At 36.3% G+C, this 18,715-nt stretch overlaps 1 protein-coding gene across 1 annotated transcript in view; it reads right to left on the bottom strand.

The window, feature by feature from the left end:
- The window catches only part of usp6nl (USP6 N-terminal like), a 60,140-nt gene extending 44,649 nt beyond the window's left edge, over positions 1 to 15,491 (bottom strand). The window contains exons 1-2 of the mRNA XM_077234043.1: positions 15,292 to 15,491; positions 6,574 to 6,659 (exon numbers count right to left, since the gene is read on the bottom strand). Coding sequence (XP_077090158.1) covers positions 6,574 to 6,577 — 4 coding nt within the window. The 5' untranslated portion in view covers positions 6,578 to 6,659; positions 15,292 to 15,491. The remainder of the gene's footprint in view (positions 1 to 6,573; positions 6,660 to 15,291) is intronic.
- Positions 15,492 to 18,715: the final 3,224 nt, after the last annotated feature.

Genomic DNA, 18,715 nt, shown 5'->3' with positions numbered 1-18,715 from the left:
GGGTCTGTTACACTGATCAGTGTGGACAAAGCAGAACTGCTTTGAAATCAGCATTTCTACAGCAAGGCTTGCGGCCCAGACCCTCAGTGTGTCAGAAGTAACAGGCATGATGGACTGTTAAGTTGATGTGATAACAGTACTGGAATTGTAGAAGCTGAATGGAGTGCAAACGCATGGCTGAGCTTTAATAATGCATGCTGAAGCATGGATACATTTGATTCAGATATGCAGAGGCACGATAACATAGCACTGCACCGCACTGTGATCAGTGTGTGTGATGAAGACAGATCATAATGCACCTCTCAAAATGCCCATCATGAATTTCCCCTCTTTTATGCACTCTCTACTGCTGGACAAATGGCAGTGAGATAGTGGATTAGAGAAAATAATAATAATAATAAAACATCCTGTTTGCCACTCTCTCATCCATGTTGTTATGTTTCACATGCTATGTAATGGTTATTTCATTTTGTTTATTCTATTTAACTGATGCATTTATGTATTGTTTGTTGAGAGTTTTGCAGTAATTGCTGGATTGTGGGAAGTTAAAGATACAATTGGTAGGCTATATGTGCAAAACCAATTTATTATACTGTTATCAGATTTCTCAGATGGGGGAGACTGTGACTATTAGTATTGAGTTTGATCCTCATTGCAACTTAATCTAGTTATGAATCACCAACTTAGATAGGAAGAGACCATCTGACTTGCATGTAAAAAGACCAAATACACTTTAGAGGAGGGTTTATCTCAAATCAGTAATATAAATAAATACAATAAAACCCTAGTCTCTGCAGATATAAATTAGGCCTAGTGGAATATGTGTGTAGGTTTTGTGATCAGAATGTCTAGTCATTCTAAAGTAATAAAATATTTCACAGACATCACTTCAAAAAGCTGAAAACACAGTTCTGCTTGTGGATGTCTAGTTTACTTGCCAAGTATGTCAAACAAAACTCTAACATTTTTTCAATATTTGAAACCATGTTCTTCACATTGATTAGCTCTTCCTCAAAAGTGCTCATTTTCCTATTACATTGTAAACTCGAGTTTGTTTGCCTGTAGACTGGTAAAATACCATGTGTTACTTATGAATAAGCCTAAATGGCTGTCAATTTAGATAAAATAAAAATCTCTTTAATTTTTTTTTAAATGACATCCAAAATGTGCAGTGTTGGTGTGGTCCTCAGGACAGGTTTGAGAATCCCTGTATAGGGAAGTGCAAATTATATTCTACGCATCTGGGGAAGTGACTACATGTAAAGCGGAATTTACAAATGACTTTTTACAAGTCACTATCATGCACCTATGATTTTGTGTGTGTATGCATCACCTTCACACACACACCCTTGAACCAGACATGTGCAGCAAAGTAAGACAACTTTGGCCCAAACCCAGAGTACTCCGCCGTATCCTTGGCTGGGATAGGAACCAGCCGATAGTAGGCCTATTGGCCTCCTCCCGTGCTGATTGGTAAGATAGATAATTCCAATGATTTCCTCCCGAACTATGTTAAAAAAACATAATTTAACTGATATAATTGATATTAACTTATATAACTGATGCATAATTTAAATATACAAATATTTAAAATGGCATTTAAAACACAGCCAAGGCTGTTTATGCAGAGAGCAGCTTCAGGAAAAAGTCTGTAGCTCTGTTCCAGTAAGTGAATGACATAATATCATAAGTGGCCGATCGTTAAGATCGTTCTTCATAAGGAGCAAATCTCTAGAAGATCCTTTGCATCAAGAGAGCCTATGATTCCTTAAAAAGCTAGGGTTTGAAACAAAGCTTAAGTGACGGTCTCATTCTACCTTGACAACTTGTCAAGGTTAGATCACAAATCCGGGCAGTCTCTCTCTCTCTCTGTCTGTCTGTCTTTGTGTGTGTGTGTGTGTGTGTGTGTGTGTGTGTGTGCACACAGCAAAAGGGCACAGGATCCATTTCCTCATGTTCCACTATTTACCATGAAATGTAATCACATTCCTGAGTGACTTCCTTCCTGTGATCATAGTTAGCTGTGCAAACACACCCACAAGCTCAACATGGGTATCTGGGTAAAAGTCACATGACAGCTCTATAGGCCTTTTACTTTTTTAGTGTCATTAATGTTTAATGTTTGCCTAGAAGCTACAATTAATTAATTAATTTGCAATAAATAAATAAATATTTGCCATTGTTATTAGTATTATTATTATTAACAGCTATGAACAAACCCCAAACCTTCTATAAAATCTAAAATTGTATAAAAGTATAACATTGTATTAAATAAATCATCCTGCACTTTTTGAGCTACAAACCTGCATGATACCTTAATAATGCGTCTGTTCATTTAAAAGAGGCATGTTTTTTTACTATTCTAAGCACATTTTTTTTATTTACAATAAAACTGGCAAAAATCCCATAGACTTGAAGAAGCGAACCGAGTCATATCTAGAGATTTGAAGCTCTTTCAGTGTGGACCAGTAAGCAACATTCTACAAATGTCAACAAGTAGGAAAACAGCATTATGTTCTTATCAATTATTCATAATTAAATGTTAATCTGATGATGAACACTGGCTAATTAGAAGGGTGTTTAAAAACACACAACACAATTATCATAAGTATATTCTGAATTTATCATTCGAATTTATAATATAACATGCTCCATTTTTTCTTAGCATTCTACAAGCAAGTATGATCCATAAAACCTCTTCTGTTGACAGCTGGAAAAGCCGCCCTGTGTCACAGTACATTATCACTCACATCAATCATAAATCGTGACCAAATCTTTTATAGATTAAGAAACATGAAACGCAGAAGGAAAATTAAACGGCAGCTTTCTCTTTTTTTTTATCCCCCTTCATCTCATTTCAGGTGCTTATTTCAGTTGATCCTGGATGAGTCATTTCTCTCATTAGTGCTGCCAGTCACAGGGGGTATTGAGGGTAATTAACTCAACAGACACACACACAAACAGACTCAAACACACACTCTCTCCCTTAGTATCAAAACTTACAAGCAAAGTCAAAAAATAGTCTGTACTGCCAATACTCTACACAAAAACAGTGGCGGAAAAATGAGATCAGAGGAAACAGGGAAGCTAATAAACAGGCTGTAATTTGTATTTCCTGGGCTATATTGTCTACACCGCATCCACACACACGAGTCACACACACACACGAGTCACACACACACACGAGTCACACACACACACACACACACACACACACACGAGTCACACACACACACACGAGTCACACACACACACACACACACACACACACACACACACACACACACACACACACACACACACACACACACACACACACGAGTCACACACACGAGTCACACACACACACACACACACACACACACACACACACACACACACACACACACACACACACACACACACACACACACACACACACACACACACACACACACACACACACACACACACACACCCTGTGTGCTTGTCTGGCTATTTCGGGTGCCTTTTACTGTCACCGCTTTTGGTCTTTGTGCAATTTCTCTATTTCTGTCCTGATTGATGTTGAAGATGAAAAAATCGAGACTGTGAGGTCTCAGATAACAACAGAAAAAAAAAATATGTTGAGAGATGTAGAAGGATAGGGGTGTGTAACTAGCTTTAGACTTCGATTCCCAGAACTTGTAGGGCATTTGCTAAACATATGGTAGAGAATAACTTTCAAAGAAGAACAGCAAATCCGAAAACATAACTATATATTTTCTTTTCCAAATGTGCATTCTGAGTAATTTCCCTACTATCCTGCAGCAGTTTTGCATATTAAACCTAAATCACTCAATTCATATTATTCTTACAAAGTCTTTAACTACTTTTCAAAGCATCAACGTTTTGGTGGGATGTAAAAAAAAAGGACAGGGACTGAAATCTATCAGGTTTCATTTGTATTTGTGTTTTGAACAAGGTCTTATGAGTTTGGAATGACTTGAGGCTGAGTAATTGATGACAGAATTTTCATTTTTGGTTGAAACATCCCTTTATTAAACACTCAAAATGTACATACTATTTCAGTTCACGCCCATCACGCCCAAGACGATTACAATAAAAATATGGTTTTAAAAATCATTCTAAATTTAAAAGATTAGCAAAGTCCAACCCACAACTATAACAGTAACGGCACAGAGGAATAATATCGTTGGAACAATCATTTTTAAAACAATTTTTTTCAGGCTAATGAATGATAAAAACATTGACAACCAATCCAAATCCATCCTGCTTTAAAGAGTTTGAGCAGATGTCAAAATTATAGCGTGCACCTATAAAGAACATTGCATTGTAGTGGACTTTGTTAAAATTATCTTTGTAGTTATTGTTCTTGGTGTGAACGGGCCTTAAGTGTTTGCCTATATAATAACATGCTGTCACAGTTCAATCAATTAAGGGTCAATGACACTAGTCAGATCACTATCATTCACTGCACTGAGAAAAAAAATCAAGTTGGCTAGAGAGTATGTAGCATTATTACTGTTGTTTACTGGTTTGGTGTGGACTCCACAGGGGTCACACTGTGTAATCCAGTTAAATGTCTCAACTCAGCCATCCCCCGACATGGAAGCAGACCAATCCAATCGGCCCATAGTCGCCACAGCAACTGCACACACTTAAATACACTCCAGTCCTAAAACACACCATCTGTGAGATTGCACGTCAAACTCCCATAAAATCCTGTTCTTACAGGAACTTACCAAAGGATCTGAGTTGATCTGATGCGAATCAGCGACGTCCTTTAACTAGATTTTATAAAGCTCAAGCTGATTTTAAATCAGATTTGTAGAACAATGCCTCTACAAATACAGTGGTCACGTTACAAAGTCTTATCACATTTACTCGCACAGTGACACACCCGGCCACCTCTGCTGTTATCTCTGATCTCAGCCTGTGTTCGGAGTGACACACTAGCATACTGTATATTGGCTATTTAAAAAAAAAAAAAAATCAGTATATTGAAAGTGTGCAAAATGCTAATGCAAAAATATTTTTAACCGGCAAAATGCTACATTTTTGTAACATAAGCTCACTATGGCAATTTTTATTCAGTTTTCATCTCAAATGATAAACAGATATTTTGCATTTATATTCCAATTTAGTGTTAAAATATCAATGAGTAAAGAAGAAGAGTAAAACTACTCTTTGCTCTTTTTCTTGTCTCACCGTTTTAAGGGCCTGTTCACCCCAGGAACAACTATATCAAATAACTATAACGATAACTGTTAGCGTCCATACCAATGCACAATATCGTTCTGTTTATTATGCATGCATTCAGTTTATATTGTCTGCCGCTTTACATGCTCAAGCTTTATAAAGTAAGATGGATTCTGATTGGCTGAAAAAGTTTTTATCGTTCATTAGCTGAAAGAAATCGTTGTGAAATTGATTCCAATGATATTGTTTCTCTATGCCGTTATCATAGTTGTAATGCAAAAACCATTCTTTTGCATTTTACATCTTTATTGTTATAGTTATCGTCCTTGGTGTAAACGAGCATTTAGTTGACTATTCAAATTTAAGACATTTTAACAGTTGATAAGGATGCACCAATATTCCGATAACCTGATCATTCTATTTGTGTTGTAGCCAATAACCAATAAATGGCCAATATTATGATCCTATATGCTCTTGTCAATTATTCATAATTAAATGTTAATCTGATGATGAACACTGGCTAATTAGAAGGATGTTTACATCCTTTTTAAGGTTATCTTTATGAATGTGCCTGGCTTCCTGTGTCATTCGCTTCCAGTTATTTCAGCCATACAAAAACTAGGGATGCACGATACATCGGCCACCATATCGGTATCAATGTATGATGTATGGTCATTTTTAATGTTATCGTTATCGGCGTGATGAGAAAAATTGACCGATATATTAAAGCCAATAAATAATGGATTATTTCCTTCAGCTGAGACACTTCAGATGTGCACTGTTCAACAGGATGGTTTTGAATTACTTGAAATATGATTGGAATCACTTCAAAAAGGAAAATAGAGTTCAGTGCAACATACAGCGCACGTCTGTCATATAAGCTACATAAAAATATAACGAGAACATTCTAATTGTGTGATTGGGACATGGCTTTTAATGATGAGACTTTTGTTTTTGTAACCAGGCTCTCAAAATTATATAAAAATTTGGATTTAGATTTATTGGCTAAGTTCAGTTATCGGCATTATCGGTTATCGGTATCGGCCAAACTTTTTTATAACGGTGCATCCCTAACAAAAACCCGTTATGCAACTTGGTATTGCAAACTGGTGTTTCTTATCATATTCTTTTAATTTATTATTATATTCATAAACAGATTCGTTTGTAGCGCAAATAGTTTTCCCGTTTACTGGACTTTGATATTTGTTTACCTAAAGAGAATCAGAAGTCTCGCAAATTCACACAAAAATAGCTTGCTTCCTCTTCAAAAAATAAGGTGGATACCATATATTGTTTTAGTGGACTACCAAAAGTTATTAATTTACCACACACACTGCTGAGAACTGCTATTTGCCACAAGGTGAGTGTCTGCTGATTTCCGCATGTACTCACTCATACTGTAATGCCGGGGGTTGGTAGGGGTGTGTGCTCCAGGTGAGGGTCTTCTCAACAGCTGTTCTCCTCAAGGCACTCATGACCTGTACACATCCAACAAATATATCCTTAACACATACGCACACCAAATTAAAATTCTCATTGCAAGCAATTGGAGTAGAAACAGATGCTTAAACCCTTTCAAACCATTACTAAGAAAAGTAACAGAAAATCCAACAGAAAACCACAGCATTCCACTCAGCCAACCACATGAGCTAAACCAGTGTTATCTCCCAAAGAGAGCAAAGATAACATTCCACTATCCAAACCAGACGTGATCCAGGAATTGAAGGTAGAATGTTGAAGATGTCACAAAACTGGCTTCAGTTTCCATGAGTATTATTTACAAGTCAATCTAATCATTGAGTAAATGCACATAACAAATATGTATATTTCAAATATGTAGGTGTCAACAACCACACCTAAAATTAATTTTTGGAAGCAAACCATATTTGGCATACTTACAAATGAATGACGTTGCCATAATGAGCATATAAACTAACTTTTCTCTAAAATAATTACTACTTAGGTGTGGGCCTAAGCCTTACACCCTGACATGCATCATTTAACCATGACATTAACAAATCTCAATGATAGTATCAGTTTATGTAAACTAATTCAGTACAGCCAGTTAGTTTCCGTGTATGTATATTTTCACTGTGCTGTAGCCACGAAGTTGACAAAAAGCCACTTAAAATGAGTGTCTACAAGAAGATTTTAAAATCTGGAATTTTTCCTGGACAGGAGAGGTGATCATTTGATGAATAATATCAGAACAATCCTTTATTTATTTCTGTGGAAAGTTTTAATCACTTTTTAGTCATATTGTAGTAGCGATGTAAATGCGTTACTGTTTAAGATTAATTAAATATGTTTAACATCATTTAATTTCTTTAGGCAGGTACTAATGTCAGTATTATGTTTAGTGCTGTCATTTCATTTGTGCTTTAGTTTTAGTGCTTTAATCATTAACTCTGCTTCGTGAGTGTTTCTAAAGCAACAGCTGAGGAAGTGACGGCAAACTTGACATCATTCTCTCTTTTGACTGCTGTAATCAATTTCTCTAGATTTTTTCCTCTAGGATAGTAGGGAAATTACTCAGAATGCACATTTCGAAAAGAAAATATATTTATAGGAACATGTCAGCAGGTTCAATATAACTCAAGTTAACGCAGGGAACATAATGTGTTGTTTGGATAGACTTACAGGCCTATAACGTAGTAATAAACTGCAGTATTATGAGTAACTGTATATATAAGTGTGCTGAATACTGTTACCGGAATTTTTATTTTTTTATTTTTTTATTATTTTTTAAGAAAAGCATCTCAAGCACAGTACAAGCATCAGATTGTTACATAATTAAATAAAGGGGAAAAAATTAAAAATAAACAAACATAATAAACATACGGATGAACAAATAATCACAGTAACATATGCATACATATAAACAACTAAATAAACCAGAGTGGAAAAAAAAGAAGAGAAAAATAAAAAAAAGGGTTTATCCAGAGCTCATCTCCTTAAAATAATCTAAAAATGGGCTCCAAGATTTCAAGAAAAGATCGGGTTCCATTCTAACTCCAAATTTAATCTTTTCAAGTTTGAGGGCAAAAAGTAGGTCAAAAACCCACTGACGGTAGGTTGGAGGAGATGGCAGCTTCCAATTAATAAGTATAAGCCGTCTAGCCAACAATGTGCAAAGTGCAATATTATCCATTTCTAAAGATGTAAGATTAACATTTTCCGGAAGAACCCCAAATAAAGCTGTCAATGGGTTGGGGTCTATTACTGTGGTAAGAATTTCTGAGAGACTACCGGTAATATCTGAGCAGTATTAAGTATTGCGAAAATAGATAATTGCTCAGCTCTAAACTGATAAATGTGAACAATTATGCAATAAAATATTATAAACATTAACATTGTTGAATGTGAATTGAGAAAGGAAATGTACTATGTAACATAAACTTACTAGCCTATATTTATTGACACTATTTAGACATTTTTATAACATAGAAACGTATACTGAGTCAAATTAATATAGCTATATTAAGTTTTATGTGATTATTATTACGTTATATAGTTTTTTGGGGGGATGGAGGCTATTAACAAACCAAGGTAAATTTATTCTCTAAATTATTCTAGATTATTTTGAGTAAAACGTCCACCTTAAGTCTCTATGATATTCTGGACTCTAGATACGGCTATAACTCTATGGGTCATTTCGGCCATTTTATCATCCACTTTGGCTAAGTAATCTGATTGCTTATAAAAGTAACAACACACCTCTCTTCAACAGGCAGAAGTTGATGTATTTCAACCAGCTTAAACAATAAGAGCATTTTTTAAAGTGCCAAAAAGACAGTCAACACTCTTTGGGAAGTCAATGGCTTACTTATTGTCTATGAACATTAAGCTGGGATAGGAGGGGGGGGGGGGACTGGAGCTTAAAAGCTTTTAAAAAGTGGTCTATTTCATAAGACCCAATGAAAGCCTATCTCCTCACTCTCGACCAAACACAAACATACACACAGTGATGATATCAGTACTGTAGTATCAGGCTCGCTGTCATGACCCAGTGTAAAAGAACTAACTGCTACTCCCACCCTTCCTGCCTTTTCTTATTTTACTCATCTCACTCCTTCATTTAGGACGACTAATAACCCCTCTCACTTACTTACACACCACCCCTGCCTCCTGCAGTCGCCATTCACCATAGTAGAGTAATGATCACTTTCATTGTGTGTGTATGTGGATGGATGATAGTAATGGGACGGCAGCGAGAGGAGGTAATCACTGTAATAAGATGATGCAGACCGGGTGGAGCTGACAGGAAATGACAAGGGTCGACCCGGGATGGGAAGACGATCTCTCCCTTGACATGCTTGTGTGATGAGCAAACTTTCAGTTGAAGGATTAGTTCAATGAAATATGAAATTCGGTCGTTATTTACTCAGCCTCACATTGTTCGCATTCAGCGAAAGTAACTAGTGACCAAAAATGACAAAAACAAATGTGTCATATAAGTAGTCAATAACAGTGTTAATTTAGTATAATTGAGATACTATTAAAGATTTTATCAATATTTTGAATTAGTCATTTTTATATTTACCATTTTCATTTTAATGTTTTATTATTATTATTATTTTTTATGTCTACATATTTCACAAATTTAATTTCAGTTTTAGTCATAGTACATCACATGTAACTACATGAAAATGAGAAATGTTGGCAACTAGATGAAATAAAATAGTTTAAGTTCTTTAATATTTTATATTTATTTCAGTTAGTTTTATTTTATTTTATTTTAAGTAGGATGAAAATGTTGTCAAAACCATATGGAACCAACAGGATTTGGTTTCTAATTTCTAAGAACTTTTCATGTATTTTATTTATATTTCTTACCCAGCCACAGCCGAGTGAATACAGCATTCAAATCACACAAACTTGTGTGGTTCTATTTTTCCTTATTTTAGCTTGACTGGTTACTATCTATGTAAACGTGTGAACAGTATTCAAAAACATCTCCTTCTGCATTTCATGGAAAATTGGGCTTGGAACAAATAAGGTATAAGTAAATAATGACAGAACGTTCATTTTTGGGTGAACTATCCCTTTCAGATCAGATGGAAGACAGCAGCCAGGTGAGCAAGAGAGAGAGAGAGAGGGGGTTCTGGAAAAGCTGGTATTAACACTGGGATTACTGTGGCCATATGTTCACATGATCTCAGCTGTCAATAGCATGACACAAAGAGGAACAACCATAGGACAGTGAACTTAAACTAGTACATTCAACAAAACCGCACCACCCAGACACATTATGCTCGGTTTAACATCTGAATATGTGTGCGTGTTTGTGTGTGTGGGCTGACTGCCTCGTTTTGAGCCAGAGCAGTTCTCTCTGCCAGTGGGCATCAGTACCAGCACCGGCCGCCCCTTCAGTGCCAGGGCAGGAGCTCAGGAATGTGGAGACCTTTAGCACTGTGTGTTTACATGGACGTGGGTCTCATTTTTTGTTAGTCAGCAGCTTTGAGCTATATATTGAATATACATAACCCGTATTACTTTGTTGTGATGCACTTTTTAGTTGCCCATTACCGGTACATGTTTTGTGCCCATTGCTGGTGTCATAACTTGCATGAGAAATTCGATTCAGTTTCTTTCACCAGTTTGTTTGAAAGTCACCATGAAATCAAAATGGACTATTTTTGCAGAGTTTTTTTTTTTTTTTAATGGAATATAGCAGTATTTATTCATGTGCCATCATAATCTTTAATCACAATAACTTCCCCTCTTTTATGTTATTAAAGTCGAGTCGACATTGACTAGTCACTGATAAAGTCATTAAATAAGCCTGAACCTCGAGCTGAGACTCGAACACGGGTTGCCTTGTGCACAGCTATGGCATTATGACACAGCGCTGCCCACAAGGCTATTGCTCCCACAGCTTATTTTATTGTTGTCTTTTGTCTTTTGATTGTTACATTTCTCACAGATTTCTGCTCGTTCTAAATTAAGATACAGATAAAGTACCACAGTAAAGATTACTTTTGCATTAGTGAGAGATTGCGTGAGCATTAATTCTACCTGACAGCTTCTCTCTAGTGAAGCTGTGGGTTTTAGTGACTAAGAAATTTATTTGCCAGAACCTTTTAGTTTCTAAGCTATTTTATTGATAAATCAGCAGGGGTGTAACGATATATCGTGGTACCATCTATCACAATGCAAAAATGTTACGATATGTATCGTAGAGTTATGGCGATTTCTTTTTTAACGATATGACGTCCGTTTTATCCTATTGGTTGAGCTACCGCACCCGTGTCACGCTTGCATTCACTGCATTCAAGCTCAATGAATCGCTTGAACTGAGCAGTAGCAGGGCAGAATGAGTTTTGACTGAAATTGAAATAGAGGACGCCCTGTCCACTTTCAAGTCCGACATCTGGCAGCATTTTGGTTTTCCAGTTACTCGACAGGAGGACGGTAAAAAAACAGACAAAACACAAACTGTGTGTAAATACTGTAAACAAACACTGTTATACACGACGTCGAACACTACAAATATGACCACGAAGACAAACTCCAGCAACCGGGTGCGAAAAAGAGAATGAAAGAAGGACAATCATCTATACAACGTAGGCTAGTTTTGCTTCAACGTGGTCTCAGTCAAGTGCAAAAGCTCAAGAAATAACCAGGTGAAAGTAAATAACGAAGTTAAAGCAACTGTGAGAGATGGTTTAAAAAAAGACTGATAGTGTGGCGATAACAACTGACGGGTGGACTTCGAGGGCTGTTCAGAGCTACAGCCAGAAAATGTAGATATGCTGGTTTTCTTGCAAAAAAACCTGTTAGTAACCTAAACAAACCCCAAAGCTGTTTGTGTTGAAATTACCGGTACTTGAACAGGACACTACTTGATGGTGGGATTTTTTTCATGATACAATTCCGTTTTATTGGTCAGTGACACCTAGTCAATTGTTAATTTTACATAAAGAAAGTTAAACTAAATCTTGATTTATATTGAAGTATTGTAAATTATTTAAGTTGTAGACTATGTATAACAAGACCGTTATTGAACACTGTTAATGCTAAATAAATCTGTTATTTGATTTTCAGTTTAATTTTTTAATTGTGTTCAAAATATCGTGATACAGATCGTATCGTGAACGCAGTATCGTGATACGTATCGAATCGTGAGCTGAGTGTATCAATACACCCCTATAAATCACAGAACAGTGTTGACTACATTTCTGCGCGCGCGATCTGTGCATGATGCACCAGCTACTGTCTGTATCTGTACGTTAAGCTACAATGCAGCAGCGCATTAGTTCACAATACAGATTCATTTACGTTTACAATAAGCTGTTTAAATTGTGCATTCACCCAATCAATGTTGAGCATCCAGATGGTATAATCAAACATCTTGTGGAGCGCTCTCAGAGTATGCATTTATTTGTCATTTTAACTGTTTTGACACGGAGATTTAAAGTGGGACTTCAAAGATTTCTTATCCTGTTGCGCCATGATCAGTGGCTAGTCAATGTCAAACTTAAAGCATCATGGCAGAGAATTAAAGTTGACTTGTCTGTGCAACCCCTACTGTGGATTTGCCCCCAACTGCTGATTGGCTAGTTTGCTGTGGTTCTCAGTCCAATTTATTTTCAATGTTTTTCAAAAAATCGCTTACTGCACCTTTTATTTTCCATCGGTACTCTAAAGTTATGCACGATAATAAAATTTTGGATGATACAATAATAATTATCTTATTGTTTTTGTGGCTGAGAACCGATTAATGGCTCATTTTAACATTCAATGGTATTTAGGAAAAATTAACTAAAAATAAATTATAATATGAGCTAAAACTCAATTGGTTTAAATAATTAATTATTTTTTTAAGCTATAACGCTTAGCCTGCATGGCAAGCAACAAGATGACAATGGCTATGTGTGTCTGTGTTTCAGGGTAGGGGGAAGTGTTGTTTCACGAAAGTAATAACGGCTTCCTACACCAGTGCCCACCAGAGAACAGACTAGCCTAATGTACCAGCTATGTAAGCTTGTCTCCATTTTGTTGCCATGGTACATCCTCTCCCACACACACAGGAAGTGATATTTCCCTTATCTGTGGGATTAACCAGTTCCTCATCAGCTCCCCTCTACCTCTCCAGCTGAAGTCATTTATCAAAACTATGTGTGTGTTTCAACTACATGATTGCCTCTTCTTTCATGTACAGCAGTTGGAAGCACAATAAAGGCTTCAGGGATGCTGCTGCGACAGTCTGGGGGTTTCAGGCTGTTTTGATCGCAGTTTTCTTTTTTATTAGCAAAATCTTACCTTATCACATTTATCCATTATATTTTAGTCGTATTACAAACCATCCTATCATTTTTACTGGAACAATGCTTTAAAGGCATTTCTTTCTTCTGCTGAACATAAACTAAGATATTTTGAAGAATGTCGGTAACCAAACAGTTGATGGACCCCATTGACTTCTATAGTTTTTATCTCCTTACTATGGAAGTCAATGGGGTCCATCAACGACATTCTTCCAAATAGCTTCTTTTAGTCTTCAGCAGAAGAAAGAAACTCATACAGGTTCGAAACAATGTGAGTAGGCTAAATGACGGCAGAATTTCATTTTTGGGTGAACCATACCTTTAAGGTTTACACACTGCAGAAAAAATAATATTGTTGTATTGTTTTGCAGTAAAAGAAAAATCTAAATATTCTTAAACAGACTTTACTGTTTTTACTGTGTACATTTTTTTGTAAAAGTGTAAATCATTTTTAAATCAATGTTTCTTTTTTTTGAAATTATCATCAGGTCAATATTATTAGTTTATAACATCCATATATGGGACTTATTTCATATAAGTCAGGTTAAAAAATGCATTCAACAGTTACACAGTTAATAATCTGATTTCACAAATAAATGGACAAAAAATGTCTGTGACAATGCATGCTGTACTGTAACCCGTTGACTGTCTGCCTGCTACCATAATTTCCCTCATGAGATCAATACAGTACATTATCTAATACATTATATCTAATGCATTTTAAGTACATGTACGTACAATATCGAATTGTTTTAAGATTAAACATGAGTATACAATTTGATTATCTTGACTTTTATCCTAGTGCCTCATCTTTAAAGATACTTTTTAAGTTCTTTGCTCTGGATCACACATGTGAAAGTCTCTGTTTAAGTGATGTTGAGAAGGGCTCAGCTCTATATAACAGGACAGTGACGTGTGTGGTCAGCACATGGAAATGTGAAACACAAAGCTCAGCAGATTGTGAGACACCAGAGCATGAAAGCACACACTCGCCTGAACGCTACATATAGGATCTGCACTGATTTATATAAACTACACTGACAAAATATATAAATTATGATCAGTTAGTAATGAGGCAGTGATTCATGAGTTGAGCAATCAAATTACATACTATATAATATGGCTGACCATACACTGAATATTAACATTATACTCCGAGGTATTTCAAAGAATACTGTTATTACTTTGGTAATATATATATATATATATATATTAAAAAAAAAAGTAGAATCATTGTATAATGGTAGCACATAATAGTAGTATAATGGTAGTACATTTCGTAAGTGGAAATCTCAGTATTGTTTCCTACAATACAATATTCTGGCTAAATAGTTATTTTAAATCAGGATAAATTTGTTTTATGGATTTCAAATTTTATAATCTACAATTAAGTCATGAAAATCTTGCTTCTCCACAATATCATGTATGTGCCAAAACATTTAAAGGCGTTCGGGACACCTCGTGAACGACAGCACGCTCAGCCAATCAACGCTTGGCATCTGTGTTCTCAGCCAATCAGCGCGCGTCATTTGTGTTTATCAACAGCCCATCAGCATCAATCCTGCTGTTGGAGGCCGTCCGAGCGTTTGGCTCGCTAGGCCTCATTGAATACAATTATAAACAACTTTAGAGTAAACAAAGCAGTATTTCTGAAAGTTAGAGTTAATAGGCATGCACAATCAAGCATATCGCCCTATCTCCAGGGTTTAAACTCCCTCCCACAGCCAATTTGACTCTGAGGGGCTCAAACTGCCCCGCTAGAGCTACTTTAGCACAGCAAACACACATAACTTAACCATGGTCAATATCTCCCGAACACAATTTATCAATAATACGCGTTTACCTTTGTAGCTCGCGTCCGCGCTCCGCTTACATTCCTTTACGCGACTCTATGGCGTAAATGCGAGCGCAATACACGCACTGTCCGGCATCAGGAAGTCCACGGTGTTCCCGCTGAAGTGAGTGAGCGCGCTCGCTATGGAAACAAACCCCTGCAGCAGCCGCTCAGGTGCTCGCGCGCACCCGACAAACACTGCCCACATCATCAGCACAATGCTATGCAACAATCATACAGTAACATTCTTGTCTTCAGCGTAGTGATGACTGTGATGTTTAGCCCTTCTGCATATAAATTCATTTACTATTATGCATTGAAGTTGGCCAGCAAAGTTCAGCATAAATTACTTAGACGGTTATAATGCCACAGGATTATAACTATTAAAAGTAACACTAAATCGTAGGCTATTATAGCATATTAGTGATACGTATGTCCTTAAAAAAACAAAACAACTTATGTGACAGTATATATAATAATGGCTGTTAGGAAGGGATGTTTCTGAAATGTATTGTTTGTTTAATTTTTTTGTTGTTGTGATTTTTGTTTATTTTTTATTACTTAATGCTGCAATGTCTTGGTGTGTTAGTTTAGTCTTACAAGTGCAATGATGATCTTCTTGCTTAGAACAATTTAAAAAGTAACGAGTCCATCCGGTGGCCAAAATATGTAACTACAACCCTTACTACATGTAACAAGGACACTAAAATAAAGTGTTACTGAATGTTTTAAACACTTTAAAGAGTAAATTGTTACAATGTAAAAAACAAAGACCAATAATTTATGACAACATGTTTTTTCATTGTTTTATTTCATCAAAATAAGTTAAGCAATTTAAAAAAATAAGTTATGCAAGATTCAACTCGTCTTTTACATCAGTTTTATGTAATTTAAATTGAACTGACTAAAACATCCAAGTTGATTTAACTTAATTTAAGGCAGCAACTTTTTTACAAAAATAAGTAGGCTACTGAGTAATGTTAATTAATATGTACTTATAGGCTTAGGTTTAGTTGATTGTAATTAAGCATCATTTTCTTTTACTATAGTAAGTGTAGCGTGTAACAAGGACACTAAAAACACTGTTACCCCACAGCATGTGTTCATGAAATGATATTATTTCAGCATTGTCCTATTATAAGTGATGCACACTCAATAATAATAATATAGTGAGCATTTCACAGACCATTTGTGCTTATGCCTACTAGTTCAGACAAATCCAGCCGTGAAAAGGCGTTGTCTTCTTATGTTGTCTTGTTTGTCAAGTGTGTTGACTTTGCATTGTTTGCCTTTGTTCATGTATTATATAAAGCAGTTACTTTAAGTTTGACATCACTTGCTAAATCCCAGTGGAAGTACTGTGATTCAATAATATAAAGGTAATGCCCGTCATAATACATGTAGCCTATGCCGTGCAGTGAATGATTAATATGATATTGATATGCCAAAGAATACGCTTTAATTCCGAGCTTGTGACAGTGTTTTTATAGATATGTTTACACAAAGAATTGTACTTACAAGATCAATCTAAAATGCAAATAAGACACAGTGTATGTTTAATAACCGGTTATATGTGTGAATACCATAGACTGTAAAAAAGGTGAATACCCACGTGATCTGCGATTGTGTTAATGCAGTTGCAGAAGGTGACCACTAGAGGCCAACAAAAGCCGTGAGTTAGAATGTATTTACTTTGGCACTGGCATTTAAATTGTTGCGTGCAGATTATGGGAGTCTTTAATTCTCTCCTTGTTGCTTTCACAGTTATTCACTTTAAAATATTCCTCACCAATGTTTTATTTCCTTGTGATATATTAATGAGAAATTTATGATGTAACCTCCCTTAAACACCTTAAATGTTTGTTTTTTTCGCTCTCGCTGCATCACATTCCCGCATATTAGGAAGTCATTATAAGTAATTGCTGACATTCATGTATGGTTATATTGATTGTTTTCCACCTTGGCAGTAGTTTGACCAGGTTTATTGTCAAATGAATGTGAATTAACACAATATAGGGAAAAGCACACATATTCCACAATGTCTCTGACTAATACATTTGTATTTATATGAACTACAATACAGACCACAGGCATTAGCCTATAAGATAAGATGCGTCCCTCGGGTTTGTACAGTCTTACCTGCAAAATACGCTCGTGGTCGGATCCAGGTTGTTCTCCTCCATCTTCCTCTATCTCAGAGCCAGAAACTCTTTTGTAGGCTACCTGTGTGATGTGATGCCTGTGTGTTCCAGCAGAAGTCGTCTTCGATAAAGTTTTCAGATTTTTTATTTTTTATAGTCCTAAATTCAGTGTTCACACAGAGTGACACGGACTCTCTTAGTACTACTTTTCCCCCCTCACTCTCTGAAGTGATTCTCATGTAACGTAGGCTTATTTTGACAGCGTCATATCTAAAAACGCAACAACATGGACCTTTTAAAAATAACTACACTGTGACACACTTGTACTGCTTTGTACCTCCGGTAAGGTAAAGAAGAAAAAAAAGTTTGTCCTTAGATGTGTGCAACAGGAACCTCTTTATTTCTTAATCTGTAGGCTACTATTTTTCCTCCATAGAACTGCAGTTTCCAGCGGAATCTCAGAATTAAAGGGACAGTGCACCCCCAAAAAATAAAATTTTGTCATCAGTACTGCTCCTTACTCAAAAGCAGTCTTATGGCTTCAGAAAACGTTAAATATAGCACACAAGTAGTGTGGACTAGTTCTGTGTTTTTTTTTGGTCCCATTTGGAGCCCGACAGTCGAAGTCCCCATCCAGTTTCATATACGGAAACGTGTGCGTTGTGCAAAACACCTCCTTTTGTGTTCCACTGAAGAAAGCAGAATCATATGCATTTCGATGTGACATGAGGGTGAGTAAATAAGACAATATTTATTGTTGAGTGTATTATCCCGTGTAATTACGCAAAACACAATCAAGCCCTGAATTCCTGGCAACTGCTCTATCTGGCATTTCCAAAACAATGGAACATTTAAGTATAATTTGACTCACTTTATAATGTTAGTTAATTGATTTGGGTCTCTCTGGTATCTCTGTAGGGATGCAGTGGACACATGGACAGCACATAGTGGATAGGGACACAGACAGAAGGACAGACGGGGGCTACGCCCAGAGCAGCGGTACAGTACAGAACAGTGTGACCTCTTAGTCGACACCTTCAGTTTTATGCAATCCTCGACCCCATTGTTGAGTTTATATATTACATTTGGAATCAGATCTAGCAGGACAAAAGAGGTCAATTTTTACAAATTTAACATTTTCCAGTTCTTCGCTTTGAGGTCAAACATTACAAAACCAAAAGAAGGGTATTTTATAAATGGAGCGCGGAACGGCTGTCCATCTACTGTTACAGCAAGTTGGGCTGCACAGAAATATACATATATAAATCTTTATGTATATTTACCATGTTTGG

The sequence above is a fragment of the Siphateles boraxobius genome, unplaced genomic scaffold, assembly GCF_051911475.1.
Source record: "Siphateles boraxobius isolate OS27281-9 unplaced genomic scaffold, OSU_SipBor_1 19, whole genome shotgun sequence".
Classification (NCBI taxonomy): Eukaryota; Metazoa; Chordata; class Actinopteri; order Cypriniformes; family Leuciscidae; genus Siphateles; species Siphateles boraxobius.
The sequence above is the reverse complement of the archived record's forward strand: the minus strand, read 5'-3'. Positions and strand labels throughout refer to the sequence as shown.